This window comes from Brachyistius frenatus, unplaced genomic scaffold (genome assembly GCF_029030835.1).
Source record: "Brachyistius frenatus isolate BFR_SWC_R1_liver_20210118 unplaced genomic scaffold, ASM2903083v1 Contig_33, whole genome shotgun sequence".
In the NCBI taxonomy this organism is placed as follows: domain Eukaryota; kingdom Metazoa; phylum Chordata; class Actinopteri; family Embiotocidae; genus Brachyistius; species Brachyistius frenatus.
The window spans coordinates 331,122-345,130 of record NW_027210632.1 but is presented as its reverse complement, the minus strand read 5'-3'; the positions used below and the strand labels follow the sequence as shown (position 1 = coordinate 345,130).

Sequence of the window (14,009 nt, the reverse complement as noted above, 5' to 3'; positions counted from 1 at the left end):
GAAAAGTAACCGACGAGGACCGCTAACTTTTCGGTTTATTTTTTTTCAAAAGTAAAAAAAAACCTCTTTCAGTTTTTATGCCGTCTAAAAATAGTTAAAAATAAAAAAATAAAAAAAGCACCCCCGACGTGAAAAACAAGTCGTTTATTTTCATTTTTACAGAAGGATTTCACAATTTGTTTTTGCCGCCCTCGTTTATTTCCCCTCCAGGAGACAACATGTACTTTGACCTCGGGATATTATTGGCGCATCGTTGCATTAAATAAATCCTATTATCAGCCGCGTTTTAATCATTCACAAGACCTGACTGTGTAACCCAGCGCCCTCCTCCCCGACCCCCCCCCCCCCCCCATGCCCCCTCCCCAAACTTTAACCCTCACAGGACGAGATGTGGGTCGCCTCGACTGAGATGTTCACACAGACACACGCCGGCCGCTGTTCCCAGTCATCTCAAGTCGTCTTACCTAAACTTTAGCTCATTTAAAGGACTAAACCCGAGTCCGATGGCGCAGCGGATACTGCTTTTATTTTCTCTGTACGGAGCTCTGCACGGATATGGTAAGACAACTGCTTAAATCTGCCATTCAGGTGCACTATTTGATCATATTTTGAGACGGTTTGTGTTTTAACTCGATCGCTTATGTTACTATGGACATTTTATTGCCCCTAAACTCAAGCAGCTGTTGAAGCTTCCATGCATAAACCGTGTTTCTACTCATTTATATATATATATATATATATATATAATACCATCATTCCTACACGACAGAAATAAAACCTCGTTCTCTAAAAGAGTGCTGTAAGGATGGGAGGAATCAGGGTCTGGAAGGACGAGACTGCTCAGCCGTCCCAATTTTCTCCTCCGTCATCTGCAGGTAAGCAACACCTGGTTTTATCCAACGACGTGGGTCCTCTGAAGGGTCTCAAAATAGGGTGTACGGACCAAATGAGGGTCCGCACAGAGGGTCCAGGAGTAGGGAATGCATGTGGATCGTTTTTAAGTGGCACTTATTTTCTTGTGAAATAGTTTTGCAACACCAGAAAAAGAGCTACTCAAATCAAAGTGTTGAGTTGGAGATATATGTGTAGCCTGTCCTCTCAGTCAGAGTTTGCAGTGGTATCTGTAAAAGCAGGAAATACCCTCGGGGGGCTGCAAGCTCCGAATCATCCCCAGAGCCCTCAACCACCAGTTCCACCACAGGGGAGAGCCACCACATAATAACTATATAGTAAGTGCAGGTGTTAAGTGGCCCCCTGGAGCATTTTTTTGTAAAAAAAATTTTTACACTAACCCTTTGACTGTAAGAACATGGCGGTGGTGATTGATGAAATAGAGGAACACCTGGTCAGCACGTTCAGGTCAGTAGGGAAAACATTGAGCAGGGGCAAGCGGAGCTAAATGAAGCTTAAAAAAACATAAATGGTCATAAAAGTTTTCCTGCTGATGCGTACAATGGTTTTCTTGAAGTCAAAGTAAGGCGACCGAGTAAATATTCAAGTATTAAAGGGATTACAGCTTAAATCCACCGACCAGCTGTAATTTACGTAAGCCGTAAACATTTCTTCACATACCTTTTATCAAACTTGCTAAATTACTGCTCTTTATTTCCAGCATCGTCCAGAGGCAGTGCTGCCAATCGGTGTTAACATACAAACTCTGTGAGGACGGCGTCGAGATGGCCCGCGATCTCGGGGTCTGCGAGAGGCCTTTTTTCCATGGGAGCCCCAATGAAACCCTCATCTCACAGGTGGCTCTTCTTCCCAATGTCATTATTGTCAGTCTTTCCGCAGCTTACTCACACACACACATGGCAATAGAGTAGTTTGAAAAAGAAAAAAAAAAGATGCCGGATAAAAGATTTCCTTTTTTGCTCTCGTCACAAGCCTTCCTCTCTGTTACCCCTCCACGTTTAGATGTGTTGTGAATGCTGTAAGCTCGGTCTGATGGCAAAAGGACAGGGTTTGAACTGCGAGCTTCAGGGTCTGTTGATGGAGAGACTGTGTGTGCACGCAGCTAAAATGTGCTGTGCCAACAACACACCAGCAGGTAAAAGAGCCCCACAGTCCTGTGCTTTCAGCTTTGCGTATCTGTGATTTGCTCCCCTCTGTGTTAGTACTCGGCCGTTTGCACACATTAGGTGTCACGTCTTTGAACACAAAGGCGATTTTGTGCCACTTTCTAATATAAGCTTTATACGTTGTGAGAACTGGCTTTATTGATTTTTGTTGATTGTAATCATTTATACATCAGTTGTAAGCCATAAATTAAAACAACTTTTGGTTTGCCAGCTTGTAAAAACGTCCTTTGCTAAGGCAGTAGAAGAGGCAGTTAGATGATCTGGACCAAAATCCAGTTATTAACCTCTTGGTAACACAACCGCAGACAAAGCCAGATTGATACTATTATTAAAAACTTGTTAATATTTTACAAACTTGAGGGCTTAATAGAAAACGATAAAACATTTTTTTGTTGAAAACGAACATTTATCATACAACACCAGACACAAGGAAGCCCAAAATGTCTTCTTATTAGTGGCTTATAACTGATCTGTAAAGTATTAGTAAATGATTAATTAACCACTATAATAGTGCCATTAATCTAAACCATAAAGTGGTACCCATGATTTTATCAGCATTAGGAGCTAAACCCAGCCTGGTGTTACTACCATCAAATTCACTGTCTGAATATCAGGGTTTGGCCACAGTCCTTTGGGGATTGTTTCCAGTTCTTAAATTCACCATAATGAAAGAAAATCTCAGTATATTTTTTTAATCAAACGGCATTGACCACCATACACGCCAAAAATCGACTACCGCCCCCATTTAAAAAAAAACTGCCTTTCGAAACGAATGCCTGACCTTGGCGTCATCAGATTTACTGTATCCACCCCCACTGGTCGTTTATTGGTCCGCCCTTCAGAGTGGACCTTAATGCGAACAGGGTTTGCAGACTACAATCACAGCGCAGACTAAATTTAATTTATCTCATTTATCTTGTTTGCGCTAATAGTGTTGGACTGCGCACAGAAAAGTAAGTGCATGCCATCAGAACAAGCAGCGTTTCTAGGAAAAGCAGCGCTGTTTCCCGACAGCGCTGCATAAATGGCCTTGGTGTGACAGCTGTGGAGCAGATTGCTGCCAGACAGACATGCAGACGAGGTCACAGAAGCGCGCAGGAGGCTAAGCTTCAGACACCTCGCCAAACGGTGACTCAGGGCCAAATGGCGACTTGTTGTGGCTTGTAGCTTTTGTCGCCTTGCTGGCTTCAAGTGAAAAACACGAACACTTGGGGAGCACATCGCTGCAGAAACAGTCCAAATCCAAGCATATCAAGAGTCTCGGTGATGTAGAGCAAAGGCCAGAGTGAAAGGAGCACATCAGCGGGAAATGTGACTGAAGTGTTTGACTCAAGTCTGGTTGTGAAGACTTTTCTTTCTCTTTCATTGGTTTAGCAACAGAAAAGCCTGCTGTCACTGCCAAACCTCCAGATGGAACAAACTCCTGTGAAGGTTTGGCCCCTTCCTGTGTTAATGTGATCTTCCTTGTTATAGTAGGAGTTGTAAGAAGCTTAAACACCGGCCTCCTGGTGGTTTTGTCTTCCCTCAGCCGATTACATGTACACTGTGATATCTACTTTGTGCTGTTTTCAGACTCCGACTGCACCCAGCTTTGTGTAGGTGATGGTAAATGTTCCTGCTATCATGGTTTTCTGCTGCGACACGATGGAGTGACCTGTGAGGGTGAGTAATGCAAATTAAGACAAATTGATCCATATTTCAGATCAGGGATTTTTAAGCGGTGGCAGTCACATGATTCTGTGTTGATGGCACTGTGATTAGGGGCTGATGAAATTGTATACACATTCATGTAATCACTGAAGCTAAATTACTTTATCGGTTGCTGTCAGTGTTGAGGAGTAATTGGTTATATGTCATTGAATTACAAAATAAATGTAATTGTAATCAGTTACAGAGGAAAAAATATTGAATTAAATTACAGCTACTACTCAAAGTGTTGGTGATTACACAGGGTTAAATCGTAGTATATTCTTTTCAGTAAAAAGCTTGTATGTAGAACATAACGTTCATTCCTGTTTCTTTGCATCTTTTCGCTGCACAGGAATATCTTCTGTCTCCATTGAGACAGACAGTTTGATAGTATGCAGTCAAGTTTTGAGCTTGGTTTTTGATTGGTTCTCTTGTTTTTGCACCACCTCTCGTCTGCCAAATTAAAATGAATGTGCAATACTCTAAGCAGCCACACCTTGGTGGTTGGCCATGTTGTTGGATAAGAGAAAGAGATATTTAAAAAGAGTCATTCAGAAACCAGTGTCAAAAAACTGTGAGCAGTAGCCAGCATGAAGTCGACTTGAATGAAGACTTAGTTTGAGGTTATGGGAACATTTTTCCTTTACTGCAGTAAGTTATGATCTTCATACATACATTTTTAACAGGGTACTATGGTTGCCGTAAGTGTTCCTCTTGTGCACTGATAGGGAAGAAATTCACAATCCTTGTTTAGCGCACAAATACATTCCTGAGTTCAGTTAAATCAAATTGAAGTCTTCAGCAGTCTTGAGTCCGACAGATCAACAAGCAATCTTCCAAAGTGAGTGTATCTCTATGAAAAAATATCTTTGTGTTGCATGGACAGAACGTGTTTCTTTGCTGAGCTGAGATGGCCAACATGGTAGACATTCATTTTACCTGCTAAACATTAGCGTGTTAGCATCCACCACTGTACCTGTGTAGGTTCTTGTCGTATACTGGATGTCTGTCTCCTCAGATGTTAACGAGTGTCTGACTGGGAGTCACAACTGCGTCTTTGGGAAAGTTTGCATCAACACGGAGGGCTCCTTTCGCTGTCGGAGAGAAATCAGCTGTGGCACCGGGTACAAATTCACAGACAACAACTACTGCCAAGGTAACAATATCCAAATCACAGAATTGGAGGCTGGGATTGTCATGAGAGTGCAACAACATGCTTTCTAACCCTGCAATATCTTGATATAAACTCGACAACACCTTATATTTACGCTTTGATCATTTTTTTTTCCCCCCCTCCTCGCCTGTCCCAGATATTGATGAGTGTTCTTTGGGGACCGATAGCTGTGGACCAGGCTTTGTGTGCATCAACACAGCCGGTTCATTCCGCTGCCACCCGAAGGAGACGTGCTCTTTCGGTTTCTACCAGGATGCTGTCGGCAGCTGCACCGGTAGGTTTGGTGTCACAAAAAAAAAAAAAAAACATTCCTCTGTTAAAATATGACTTCTCGTGCTGAAGGGTGTTTCTTTCTAATCAGATATTAATGAGTGTGTGGCCCACACCAGTCGGTGCCTGCCCAGCCAGAGTTGCATCAACACAATGGGCTCCTACATCTGTCGTGCGAACACCGTCACCTGTGGATGGGGCTATCATCTAACTGAGGACGGCACGCACTGTGAAGGTAGACGCTGTCACAATAAACCCCTTCTTTTTCTTTTTTTTCTTTTCTTTCCCTGATTTTTAACTGGAACCATGTTTCTCTTCGACTTTTTTTGTTTGGCTGTGTCGTCGTACAGATGTGGATGAGTGTCAGACAAAAAATGTGTGTGGTGGCCACGGCTGCGTCAACCTGGTGGGATCGTACCGCTGCGAGTGCCAAGCTGGCTTCCACTTCAACAGCATCACCAAGCGGTGTGAAGGTACAGTGCAAATTCATCACCATTTTCCTTTTTCTTATAATATTGTGTGCATGTCACTCATGTATTCAGAGGTGAGTAAATTTAAGTTAGTTGGGGAGAAAACAACAGCAACTTTGAAATTGTATGTTTGGATGACTGTCTCAATTAGAGTTTACATTTTAAGATCAATACTACTGTTTAGCTCTTTGTTAAATCATCTGTTCCCTGTGTTCTTTAGATGTCAATGAGTGCAGATATTATTCTGGACAAATCTGTGCTCACAAGTGTGACAACACAGAGGGGTCGTACAAGTGCAGCTGCTCAATCGGCTTCAAACTGGCCCCCGATGGCAGAAACTGTGAAGGTAAAGTCTCCTTGAAATGGCAAATTTTATCATGTAAATGTTTCCTAATATAATCCTATTTAATGGCAAAACGTATTGTATTGTAGATTTTCAGTGTTTGGGCCGATTAATTGCTGTATTTTTCTGTGTTGTGTGCTGTTAGCAGTGGTGGAAAGTAACTGAGTACATTTGATTGAGTACTGTACTTATGTACAATTTTGATGTACTTTACTTTTATTTAATACTACAGTACTTATACTTCACTACACTTCAGTGTAAAATATTTTACTTTCTGCTCCGCTACATTTATTCGACAGCTTCTGTTACTTTCGTATACAGATTTGACACAATGAATGATGTAACAAGCTTTTAAAGATTAAAACAAATGCTGCCCAAACTTTTTGGCCTCTGACATCTTACAAACAGCAGTGTAGTTAGGGTCACATTTCAGATGTCTATAAGTTGTTAACAGATCCACCAAACAGTGTTTTTCCCCTCTAAACTTCTCTGATGATTTTATTTCAACAATTGTAAAAATGATCTGATATCTCACCAAAAATCTAAGATTAGAGAAAAAGTACAAAAACTGAAAACAAATTTGTGTATTAGAACTTTGTTTTTCATCTCTCAGTAATCATCTGACAAACCCTCACATTTATCTGCTCTCACTGGATTTAAAGTAGTTCAAACTAGTTCCACCTGCAATAGTTACATGCTGCTTGCATAATGATGCTTCACTATTGATAATCTAATGATGTCATACTTGCTGTGGCGGTACCTTTACTTAAGTAATTGATCTGAAGACATCTTCTCACAACTGTCTGTCTGTTCAGTTGTAAAGAAACATGTACTTTTGCCTTTATGCTGGCAGATGTTAATGAATGTGAGGCCAACGCTTGTAGCCAGGAGTGCACCAATGTCTTCGGCTCCTACCAGTGCTACTGTCACCGTGGTTACCAGCTGAGTGACATTGATGGGATAGCGTGTGAAGGTATTGTCAGCTTGTGGTGGATTACCTGTCAATGAAACATCTAGAGCCGATGCTACGGCTGCTCAGCTGAAGGAGTTTATCTCTGGGAAGCTTTAAAGTAAAAATTCTCCGTTATATGTTACTAATCATCCGTTCTTTTCTGCCATCCTCAGATATTGATGAGTGTGCTCTGCCTACTGGAAGGCAGGTGTGTTCCTACAATTGCTTCAACATTGCGGGTAGTTTCAGCTGTGGCTGCCCACCCACGGGCTACACACTGGCCAATGATGGACGCACGTGTCACGGTGACGAGACAAACATTGACATTAACAGACATGTTTAGTTCTCACAATTGTACGTATTTAAGAAAGCATCATAGATTCATGCCCGAGAATGATGAAAAACAAAAAGCGTTTCAGATCAAATATCAATTTAAATATTCATGCTATTGGAAAAGGGCAGGCAGTGATATGAAGTGTGCATACGAGGAGTCATCAAAAAGTTTACAGACATGAGTAAATATTCCAAGTTACATTGCTTGATCAACATCAGCACCTGCGTTACACGTGTTATTGTTACAACTGGTACGGTGCATTTCACCATGGACCTGAAACGTTCTGAAGCTGATTTCTCGAGTTTGACTCAAAATCTGATGTGTGTTCTGCACTGACGATTTAAGTCCGTGGTGAAATCTTAAATGTGCTCGTACCAGCGGTCACAAAAACATGCGTAACCGAGGTGGTGATGTTGATTAAGTGACCTGGAATACTCGCTCACTTCCACCTTGACATGGTTGTGTGAAAAACTTGTCAAAGCTTCCTGATACGGGTCAAACTGAAACCCTGATGTGTTATTTGTAGTAAACGTCTCACGTTTGTCTTCTTCTGTGTCTTTAGACATTGATGAATGTGCAGCGGGAACCCACTCCTGCTCTGTTTCTCAGAGCTGCTTCAATCTTCAGGGAGGATACCGCTGTCTGTCCTTTCAGTGTCCTCCAAACTTCCAGAAAACAGCAGTGGGGTAAGAGCTGACGAGTGGCTACCTGGTTTTAAAAAATGAAGGGACTTCTTGTTCTCAGCTACGATACGTCTAACTTGTACGTAGCTTAGTATTAAGACTCCTTCCTGTTATTGTTCTCGTTTTACGCTCTTGTTCGTCTCTTATTTGTTTGATTTTGGCCTGCTGGTGACATTCATCAACAGTTTTGGGGCACAAATTCCTCTGTCACTCCCCAGTTTCCATCCCTTACGCCATCTCTCTGTGTGCAGCTGTTTCTGCCCATCCAATGAGCCCCTCCTTTCATTTTTCCGTTGCAGCCGTTGCGAACGCGCAACTTGCGAGTTCAGGCGGGATCCTGCGTCGTGTTTCTCACTGCCGTTGAGAATCTCCTTCTACAACATCAGCTTCCCAACCAATACCCCCGTACCAGCTGACGTTTTCCGGATGGGGCCCTTTAATTCTGTCCCCGGGGACGAACTGCTCCTCAGTATAGTCTCTGGAGACGAGGATGGGTACTTCGTTGTGCAGCAGCAGGCTCACGGAAGCGTGATCTCACTGCGCCGCGCCTTGTCCGAGCCCCGGGACTTCTTTCTGACCGTGGAGATGAGGCTGATTCGCTACGGGACAGCACACCTGTACATGGCCAAGATTGCTGTGTTCGTCACACACGAGCAGATCATTCGGCCCTCAGGAATATTTCCATATTCGAAGAATGTGAAATGGAAAGGAAGAGTTTGAACGTCTGAAGTCTCTCTCCCGGTTTTATACTCACCAGTCATGTAATTGAAAGACTCAAAAGCTCCAGCTGTCCACCTTCACCTTAATACAGTTCATTATAGACTAGTGTGCAAAAACATACCATAATTCTTTTAAATCTATTCTAATGGATTTAAGTAGTTAGTTTAAAAATCAACTTATTTTTTATAGCTTCTCACTGCCGGTCTGCTACCTTTCCTCATATACAGTCCAACTCACCATGCTAATATGAGCAACTTGAAGTCTTTGTGTTGTATTTTGCTGGATTATGGGGTGCTTTTTGCACTGAGTTGATAAAGTGCAGTTGCTCATTATAGACGCTAGTTCTGGGCTGGAGATAGGAAGCCGAGAAAGAGTCAGTTATTCCAAAATTAAAACCCGCTCACTGTGATATATATAAAGAAAATATTCTCCGTTATTCCTTAAAAAGCTGGGCATTTATTTACTTTCTTGATGAATGTTAGATGAGAAGATCAAAACCAGACTGTAGAACGATATCGATTTTCTCACCTTACTCTCTTCAAAAAAACTCAATGTTAAACTATTACTTTAAGATGGAGTTGATCATTGATCTTATCGTAAAATAGTCTTTACTAAACCAAAGTCTAAATTACTAATTGAACTAGAGAGAAGTACAAAAATCAGTGAGATGATAAAACAGCTACTCTTATTGCAATTTAGCTGTTTTAACAACTCTTGATGCCTTTTTGTTGTAATGTAGCATTAGATTTGGGACAGTAGGAGACTTTATGTACCACTAGATGGGGCTTGTTAGTTGCTGAGGATCACTTCAACACAATGTCAATATTGTTCACACACATCAAGCATTGATGGCCACTCCTTCTCCCTCATGTCTGTGTGGCAGCTTTCCTTCCCCCTATGTGTCTTTTCTATATGTCTGAAATTAAAAAGTGACATAAAAATGGCTTTTCGCTCTATATAAGCAGACACACACATCAATGGTTTGTTTCTACCAGGCCTCTCATGCTTCCTCTGCTGCGGTCACTTCTCATGTTGAAACCCATTTTTCCTATGATGTGTTCCAAGCGGCCTCAGCGAAGGATCAAACGGGCCTCGCCTTGTAGCGGATGGCAAGAAAAATAAGCGCGGCACTTTATTTATGGCCACCTGGGGCCCCGGCCAAGATGGGGGCTCAATTAGTGGTGAAGCAACATTTTGGCTCTTATGATGGATCGTGCTTGTAGTGTTGGTATTGGGTGGTTATCAGTTAATTTTCTGTAAGTGATACAGAAAGGGGCCGGTAGCTGTGTTGGTCAGCTGGATAAATGCAGCTGACAAATTTTCCACCCTTCCACTTTCCTCCTGGTGGTTTTTGGGGTTTTGGTGCATAGAAGCTTGATTGAAAGTGCAAAGATATGAAAAGTATGACACTGTAATTCCTGCAGATCTTTTCATTTTATAACCACCTAATTTTTTAAATGCTAAGATAATTATTTTGTATATTTAAGAGTAGTAAAATGTTGTATAATCACAGTAATAGTACTTGTGTTTATTCTTCTGATTTCTGGTCTTTTTTTTTTTTTTTTTGCCTTAATGTGGATTCAGTTGTCAATTTTTTTTTGTATCCTTTTCCCTCTACTGAGGAAAAATGCCATTGGATTCCATCATATGACATTCATTCTTACATTCTGGTTTCCTACTAGCCTTTTTCCTTGGTGACATTGCACCGGTGTGGAATACCACACAATCATTTCTGTGGCTTGGCCTCAGCAAACCACTTGGACTCACCTGCTCGCTGCTAATTACATGGCTCAGCTCCTTCTCCAGTTTTTGAGGTTACGTTTGAAAGCACTACTGTCTTCACGTCAGGGAGCCTTCACCAACATGATTCCAGGGTTTGGAATCATGGCTTTGGCCTCTTATTTAAGAATGAACATTGCTTGGTTAACCGTAGAGGTCTATGGGACCATTCAGGTGATGCCAGGTTTGGTCAAAGTCCTTTCTTATGAATACAGTTGTTTGTTGTGTAGACTGAAGCTGTGATTAATCTGCACTTCTCCCTCAGAAAACCTGTCTTCTTTTTTCCTTTAACATATCTTTCCTCTTTTCGATCCCCGTTTGTCTGTCACTCTTAAATACAGAAATGGCTCAGCCACTCTGCGTTGCAGTAAGGCCTGCCACCCACATGACACTCACTGTGGTCTCCACCCAGTCCACCTAATGACCTTCACCGCTCTCTCTCTGCCAACACTCAGCCACCTAAGTACACCAGAAGGTAAGACAAAGTCGAGCGAAACAAAATTCTTTGTAACAGCCTTCTGGGCGACTCAGGATCACACCAAATCATGTGATACACGTGTCAGTCCACTACAGCAGGCTGTGTCAGTGTCACGTTCTGCCACGCAGTTACAGTTGGGAAAAACACAGCCACGTCTCATTTCTTTGTAGAAATCCACATCTCTTTAACACTGGTATGCTGCATGTAAATCCTGGATTTAATCCACCCACCACCGACCTATCTCTTCAATCACGTGACCTCCTTCTTAGACCTTGGTCACATGTTTGTTTGTGTACATTCCGCTGAGCAGAGGCAAAACGTGACACTTGCACGGTACCCTCTAGTGGCCAGACAGTGTATTGCATGTTTTTTGCCGTCACCTACTAACCTGCAAAAGAACATGCGATGCAACTACATATTTCAACTCACAGAACAATTGTCTCATCCTAATGTTAATATGTGATATGAAGAAGTGAATGAACTTCATGGTTTGCTTCTATTATACTAATAAATTAAATATCTTCCAACAGAAATAATTTTGCTGCGGACATCTATCGCAGCTCACACTGCTCATCTCCCTGATTCAACAGATGTTTACTTCAGCATCATGGATGCACATAACCAGTTCCCTTTTGACGTGGTGAAACGCGTCAAAGATGGCATGATTATAGGTAAGAGGGGAGGGTCTGAGTTTAACACGGCTGTCAATCCTTTCTCAAATTCTTCATCATTCATAATACTGATATTAGATGTAGGCTTCTTGTATATCTATGAAACTGAAATTCAGTCACTAATCCTAATCTTTGTCCTCTCTCAGGTGTAGTCCGTCAATTGAGGTCTATCTCTGGCCCCAAAGAACTTCTGTTGGGGGTGACTATGGACTATGTCAATTCAGGGGTCATTGTTTATTGCAATCTTGTCAGCATCCATATCTTCATCTCTGAATTCTGGTTTTGAGCTCAGCTAAGAAGAGAATGAAAACACTGCAATGCGATACAACACGTAACCTGGCAAATATTATTTAAACATAAATACCTGGACGTGACACATTTATTGTGCCGAATATTCAAAAAAGCCTCAGAGGTTAATGATGTTGCTTGTGAAATTCAAGTTCATTTACAAGTCTGACACATGCCCTGAATGCAGTTTCAGTTTGTAACCCATCCAGATCATTAGTTTACAAGAAGAAAATAAGAACACATTACAAAAAGTCTACAGCCTGTGTGAGGTTGTACTTACACAGCAATGCTTTAACATCATGGCATTATACCTCACATTAGGTTGGGTATAATGCCATGTTCGTCATCTTAATTTGGTTTTAAGCATGCTAATGTTCATTAATTAGACGTAAACACTCCTGAGGAAGATGAGAACGTTATTAGTTTTTGGGTATAAACCAAAGTATTACATAAACAAAAATTTTGATCTGATGGTAATCTTAGATGAAATGTCAGGGGGTTATCTTTAGACGTCGATATGAGGGTATCAACCTATAGCCAAGTGGTTAGTTTGCAAACCATTTGGGCACAATTGCCCTCAGCAGTGAGACCCTGGTTTAAGTCCCACCTGCACGGCCCCGACTGCATGTCGTATCGCTGCCCTGTTTCCTCACTTTTCCTCTCTATCTCTATTGCATGAATCTAATAAATGGAGAAAATCAAAACAAAAATGTAATCCAAACAAAATTTAATGACAAGCCATCGAACCATCTAAGCCATCATCTGACATTTCAGACAAAAGTACAAATGGCAACCTCATGGGAGCATTAAATGTTTTGGACACATACTCTGTCATTTTTTATGTCATTTTTGCATCCATAGAGACACACTGTCTGCATGGCTGAAAAGCTATTTTTCTAAGCAGACTCATTTCTCACTTGATACTTCAACTCCAGATGTTTTGAAAGATGCATTTTACAAGAGTGGAATAAAATAATATAAAAGATTAACGGCGTGCAAATAGCTGTCTGTCATCTCCTGAACCACTGTAGACTGTGTTTAAGTTTATAGTTTGTTGTCACGGCTGCCACTATGATACACTGTTGCTGAACCTGTGGAACTGTTAGATTTTTACTTCATTTCCTCTGTTATTTGACAGACCAAAGACAACATGCTTCATTTGATAATAAAAACGCTTCATTTATGGAGTTCTTAACAACAGTGATTGTGTTTTGTACTGACAGAGTATCAGACCATCTGTGAGTAATATAGACTCTGTGTGGTTAATTGTGTTTTTTGGGGGTTTTTTTCTCCTAAAGAGAGGTAGATCGTCCACCACAATAGAGTAAACTGATCGTCTTCTCGTTAGCATAACTGAGGTTTCCAGAAAAAACTCAAATCTGATAGGATGTCCTGTTTTTCCTGGAACTTCAGATTACCCCATCATACCATACCACTTCCAGTTTGTGAGGATATTTCCAGTTATTCCACTCAAAGAATGAATAATGGGAATTCTATAATGGGAATGTTTGCTTCTTCGAAGGCCTCATCTTGAGGCTGACAAATTGCTTGAGGTGGATGCTTCTTACCATCCATAATCAACTCTCCTCCACATCGAGCTGCCTTTCACCGCCGCTCTGCTGTTCCCAGCCAGTGGAAACACAGGGGACAACCATACGGATCTGTAATCTAAAATTTGCCACATTACAGGGGCATCACAAAGGCTTATCTTGTGGCTTCGCTGCTGCAGCTGCAACAGTTGTCCCGCAATTTGTCGGGGCTGAATGAGAAAGTTTTGACCCCTCGTAGGGTCGTTGACACCTTGAGAGTGTTGGTGTCACGTGCGAGACCCACCTGGTCATCCTGTGAGCCACTTGGGTCACAATAGTCATGGTGTGAAAGGGTTTCTTTTTTCTTTTTAACTATCGGTCTTCCCTGGCCAAAAGGAGCGCCCCTTGTCCTTCAGAGGAAGATGGACCGCTGAGTCCTGTCATGAGGAGTGTTGTGCCATGCGCTTGTAAAGCAGTTGTTTTGTACAAGTGTGAGCATTCCTTCCTGCATTGGACTGCGTACGCTACATTACTCTGCCTCAAAATGTTCC

General features: G+C 41.8%; 1 protein-coding gene across 2 annotated transcripts; it reads left to right on the top strand.

Moving 5' to 3' along the window:
* The first annotated feature begins 385 nt into the window (after nucleotides 1-385).
* On the top strand, nucleotides 386-13,153 carry LOC138621895 (fibulin-1-like). Of its 2 annotated transcripts, XM_069700244.1 has the most exons (17): nucleotides 386-558; nucleotides 770-875; nucleotides 1,613-1,748; nucleotides 1,915-2,047; nucleotides 3,453-3,509; nucleotides 3,651-3,740; nucleotides 4,786-4,923; nucleotides 5,078-5,215; nucleotides 5,303-5,446; nucleotides 5,562-5,684; nucleotides 5,902-6,027; nucleotides 6,878-6,997; nucleotides 7,150-7,281; nucleotides 7,873-7,996; nucleotides 10,834-10,967; nucleotides 11,501-11,641; nucleotides 11,788-13,153. In XM_069700244.1, the coding sequence occupies exons 1-17, from the start codon at nucleotides 504-506 to the stop codon at nucleotides 11,925-11,927; spliced, it is 2,037 nt and encodes a 678-aa protein (XP_069556345.1). In that variant the 5' UTR covers nucleotides 386-503; the 3' UTR covers nucleotides 11,928-13,153. The 2 variants fall into 2 exon arrangements, with proteins under 2 accessions (XP_069556345.1, XP_069556344.1); XM_069700243.1 differs by lacking the exons at nucleotides 10,834-10,967; nucleotides 11,501-11,641; nucleotides 11,788-13,153 and adding an exon at nucleotides 8,293-9,603.
* The last annotated feature ends 856 nt before the right edge of the window (nucleotides 13,154-14,009 follow it).

Coding starts and splice junctions, on each gene's coding strand:
- LOC138621895 (XM_069700243.1), top strand. CDS start 504: ATGGCGCAGCGGATACTGCTTTTATTTTCTCTGTACGGAGCTCTGCAC. Junction 876..1,612: donor TTCTCCTCCGTCATCTGCAG/GTAAGCAACACC, acceptor CTTTATTTCCAG/CATCGTCCAGAGGCAGTGCT. Junction 6,998..7,149: donor TGATGGGATAGCGTGTGAAG/GTATTGTCAGCT, acceptor TGCCATCCTCAG/ATATTGATGAGTGTGCTCTG.